At 33.7% G+C, this 5,368-nt stretch overlaps 1 protein-coding gene across 1 annotated transcript; it reads left to right on the top strand.

Annotated features, from left to right (window-relative positions):
• The first annotated feature begins 1,914 nt into the window (after positions 1-1,914).
• LOC120214197 (aquaporin PIP2-2-like) lies at positions 1,915-3,245 on the top strand. Its single transcript, XM_039212152.1, is given in 4 exon segments — positions 1,915-2,324; positions 2,426-2,721; positions 2,807-3,019; positions 3,021-3,245. Coding segments are annotated over 4 exon segments (858 nt in total). The 5' UTR covers positions 1,915-2,023; the 3' UTR covers positions 3,069-3,245.
• The last annotated feature ends 2,123 nt before the right edge of the window (positions 3,246-5,368 follow it).

The raw sequence follows: 5,368 nt of genomic DNA, 5'->3' as shown, positions 1-5,368 counted from the left end.
ATTAAAAATGATTTAATAATATTTAAATATTATTTATATATTGTAAACCTGACTCCAAACTCTAAATAGTAAATTTGACAGTCTAAATTTTTTATTTTTTAATATCATATGTTACTCATTCAATAATATTTATATTTTCTTAACTCTATTGATAAGAGTATGAAATAAATTTTTATTTTAATTATTAATTAAATTATTAATACCTGGCTCATGACATTAAATGAATCGAAATATTATATTTAATGTAAACAATAATTAATTAAAACACTATTATTATAAAAGCATTTTAAAGTTATCATTAAAGAAACTAATTGATTTAAAATATATTTAATATATTATTTTTAAATAAAAATAACAAGTTAATTAATTTTTATAAATATTACCCCGATTGTATATGTAGTAGATGATTTAAAAGAACAAACAAGTGACCTAAGTGATTAAGAGATTTGTTATTATGTCTTGAATTCTCGATATCTCATATACTAGGAGTACGAGTCTTCATTGTTAAAGGATTGAGAGTCTTTAAATATATATTACCTTGTAATCAATTTAAATTTATAAAAAAAAATAGAAGATATAAAATGATAGAAGAAAATTAAAAGTATTAAAATAAAAATAATTAATTTTAAAAATAATTAAAAAATATATATATAATTTAATTTTTATCAATTCTAATTACTACATATTTATTTCTAATAAATATTTTGATTTAAAATTCTTTTAATTACAAAGTTAGTGAGAGAAATTTTAGCAATAATTACATTTTTTATTGGTTACACATGGGTTAACATTTTAAAAACAATATACAACAAATATGGCCAATATAGGGGCTTGTGGGGCCTACATTAAACGTGGGCGGAGAAGAGTCGTTGAACTAATCAACGGCGCTATCCTTGATTTCAAGACACGTGGCAACTTATAAACCACTTATCAAGTACGGCTCTGATTGCTGAATGTGACTTTCCGTCTTCCTGTTTTTGACAGCCAGTGTAATAGTGGAACACGCACTGCGCTCTTCGTAATTAACTAATTAATGAACCATATTTATTTATTTATTTATTTAAATAAGCAATCTCATTAAAAATACATCCAATGGTTTAATTAATAATTATTATGTAACTAACTAATAAAAAGGGAAAATGGAAAAGGATAATATTTTCACTCACCATTATATGAATAGAAGTAAGATTTTTTTCATTAAAAGATGAATTTATAAAAATTAAATGTTTTTTATAAAATTTTAGGGTATAAATATACTATCAATAATAAATAAAAAAATATTTAAAATATATGAGATTTTAAAATTTTCAAAACAGATAGTACTCACTCATTCCTTTAATCTATCATTGATTGTATAAATGTCTGGAGACGATTATATAATTTTATATTAATGGATAAACTTATAAAATTTTAGGAATAATATTAATTTATTAATAAAAATTATAAAAAATTTAAATTATGAAAATTTAAAATTTTTAGAAAAACAATTATTTTGGATAGCCTCGTATATCTATGCATATAAATATAATAAAAATACAACCTAAACAATTTTAATGATAAAAAAATTGTTATTTTTTTTATATTCGAATTTAAGTACTATGAGTGTCCAAAAGTTTGAACGTTTAATCTAAAATAATTAAAAATTATTTTAATAGACAATAACTTATACCCATTTCAAATAATTAAAAAACATATAAATATAATAAAACGAAAATTTTAACTTTAAAAACTTTAGAAGCAAATAGAAACGACTAGAAACAACGAGGGAGACGAAGAATCAAAGTCCATGAACAAAACAGTGATGGCTCACGGCGGGGTCTCCGACAATATAATAAACCATATCTTTAGGAATATGGGGCGGCACAGTGATATGTTAAATTAACACACTCACCGAGTATATATATACACACATCATCTCCGCTTTTCCATACTTCCAATCACTAACTAATACAATTTCTTCTCATCTATCTCAAATTCCAATCATATTTTGGATTTCTTTGACACTTGAATTTCCTGGGAAAGTATGGGTAAGGACATTGAGGTTGGCGGTGAGTTCCAAGCCAAGGACTACCATGATCCACCACCGGCTCCATTGGTGGACGCCGAGGAGTTAACAAAGTGGTCATTCTACAGAGCCGTCATAGCCGAGTTCATCGCCACCCTCTTGTTTCTGTACATAACCGTGTTGACGGTCATCGGATACAAGAGCCAAGTCGACGCCACCAAGGGCGGTGACGATTGTGGTGGCGTTGGCATTCTCGGCATCGCTTGGGCTTTCGGTGGCATGATCTTTATCCTTGTTTACTGCACCGCTGGTATCTCTGGTAAGTTTCAAAACTATTCACATCACCATGTGTTTGATGCAAAGGGTATGTTTTTTCCGCCTCCTGTTTCTAAAAAGTTTAGGTGAATTATATGTATGCAGGAGGACACATTAACCCAGCAGTGACATTCGGGCTATTCTTGGCTAGGAAAGTTTCATTAGTTCGAGCCATACTTTACATGGCGGCTCAATGCTTGGGTGCCATTTGTGGATGTGGACTGGTGAAGGCATTCCAAAAATCATATTACAATCAGTATGGAGGAGGAGCCAACAGCCTTGCTGATGGATACAGCACCGGAACTGGTTTGGGAGCTGAAATCATCGGTACCTTTGTTCTAGTCTACACTGTTTTCTCTGCAACTGATCCCAAGAGGAATGCCAGAGACTCCCATGTCCCTGTATGTCTACAAATTTCTTCAATTTTTTTCTTAACTACTCAGTATGTTTGTTCTTAAGTACTTAATATTATGATTTTGATTTAAGGTGTTGGCACCACTTCCCATTGGATTTGCTGTGTTCATGGTTCACTTGGCAACTATTCCAATCACGGGCACCGGTATCAACCCTGCTCGTAGTTTCGGAGCAGCTGTTATCTTGAACAAGGACAAGCCTTGGGATGACCACTGGATTTTCTGGGTTGGTCCATTCATTGGTGCTGCCATTGCTGCATTCTATTACCAGTTTATCCTTAGGGCAGGGTGCTGTTAAAGCTCTTGGATCCTTCAGGAGCAGCTCGGCCATGTAATTTAAGCAATGAATCTGTAGCCAGAAGTTCATAAAAATGAAGAAAAGATGGTTGAATTAAGTTTTATCAGTGTGGTGAAGAGGCATTCTGAGACTGCTGAATTTGTAAATTGTAATGGAAGATGTAGTGCTTTTCTTAATGTGGCACTTATTTTCAATGTGCCCCATCATTATCCCTGCATGTTTTCTTTCCTTTTATTTGTCTTTTTCTTTTTGTCTTGGTGTACTAAGTTATGCTTGAAAATTTTATAAAATCAACTACTCTTCTGTTATACTTAAATGAGTTTTATTTTGCTTCTTAGATGGAAATTAGATGGATCGATATTATCATTTTTAACATAATAAAATCTAACTCTTATTTAATTTAAATTAGAAAATATTTTTATCCTTCAAATTTGATCTAGAATTTAATTAAAGAAATTTCACTTCAATTAAATTGGTTTAATTTTTAATGAGAAGATGAGTTTAGAATATAATAAATAGGTTATAATTATTTTATAATTTTTAATAGTTAAGAGATATAATAACTTTCCACATCATTCAAGGGACTCAGTAAATAGTATTCTATCGTTGGGGGATTATTTGTGTATTTTACCCTTATTTTTATTATGTTTATAATATTAATTACAATTTTTAAATTGCCAAGAGAGTTTGGATCTGAACTGCCAAAATAATCCTGATTGCATCCTCTACTCAGAGGTGGTGTTACATGTGAAGATTTCATATTTTTGCATGTTTTAAGGTGGAGCTTTCCTCATTTTGTCATGCCACCTTTCTGTCTCGGGAAATTTCTTGGCATTAATGTTTTAATGGCAATTGCATTAAACCCTGATGTTGAGGAATTATTAATTGCAATCTTTCCGTGCTGAAACAATATCACCAACAAGGCTTCCGCATCAAACGAACTTCGTCCCCGGACAAAAGTTTATATAATGCCCTGTGTTATACAACTTGAGACATTTAAATCCTCAAGAATTTTACGATTTCTAAGATCCAAACCATGCCTAAACAAGCCTTCAAAGCGTGTTTCTCTTTGTTTATACTGCTCTCATTGTTAGTAAACTATAGTGTTTCCACAAATTCAACTAAGCAATATGCTCCAACAGCATCAGAATCTGAAAACAAATCTACTGATCCAACTGATGTTCAAACCAGAGGTGGACAAAATCTCTTAGACCAACAGCTTGCATCTTCACCATCTGTCAATGCTGATAACAATATCCCGATTTCTCCTTCTGTTGTTGATAATTCGGTCCTCGACACCAGAGATACGGATAGTTTCTCGAGAGAGAATACTTCAGTCGCTCTATCAAATGCCGATCCTCCAGCTGCTGAAACCAAAGGGAGCGGCATTGGTGTTACTGCCCAAGTAAACACCTCTGTTCCTCCTACTGTTGAATCCAAAGGTAATAACAATAGCCTTCTCCTTCTCCTGTTGTTGATAATTCAGACCTCAATGCTGGAGATACGGATAGTCTCTCTCGAGAGAATACGCCGGTTGCTCTATCGAATGCCGATCCTCCAGCTGCTGAAACCAAAGGGAATGGCATTGGAGTTACTGTCCAAGAAAACACCTCTCTTCCTGCTACTGTTGAAACCAAAGGTGATAACAATAGCTTTACTTCTCCTTCTCCTTCTGCTGTCGATAATTCGGTCCTCAACACCAGAGATATGGATAGTCTCTCTCAAGAGAATACACCGGTCCCTCGATTGAATGCCGATCCTCCATCCGCCGAAACCAAAGGGAGTGGCATTGGAGTTATTGAACAAGAAAACACCTCTATTCCTCAAACTGTTGAAACCAAAGGTGACAACAATAGCCTAACTTCTCCTTCTTCTTCGAATTCGATCGATGATAATTCGGTCCTCGACACCGGAGACATGGATAGTATCTCCCAAGAGAATACATCAGTGCCTCTTTCGAAAGCTGATTCTCCAGTTGCTGAAACCAAAGAGAGTAGCAATGAAGATCTTGTGCAAGGAAACACCTCTCTTCAATACATTGGTTCCTTCATCTCCTTATCCTTCTCCTTCTCCTTCTCTTCCCCCTGCATACATCGACACCCCGGCTTTCGAAACCTCAGACGACGGAAGTTTCACTCAAGAAAATCAATCTCCTCATTCCAACACCGTATCCGAAAATCCCGAAAATGTACCTCAACTTAATGACTACAACTCCCAACCAAACAACGTCGTCCCGGCACCTTCGGAGGCAGTTTCGTACCCCGAATTAGGCCCTAACATCCAATCGGCTCCTTCAAACGATGACACTTACGATTCAGCTCCGACAAGTAATCAGCA

The sequence above is a fragment of the Hibiscus syriacus genome, unplaced genomic scaffold (assembly GCF_006381635.1).
Source record: "Hibiscus syriacus cultivar Baekdansim isolate YM2019G1 unplaced genomic scaffold, ASM638163v2 tig00110054_pilon, whole genome shotgun sequence".
NCBI lineage: Eukaryota > Viridiplantae > Streptophyta > Magnoliopsida > Malvales > Malvaceae > Hibiscus > Hibiscus syriacus.
This window is presented reverse-complemented; position numbering and strand designations above follow the sequence as displayed.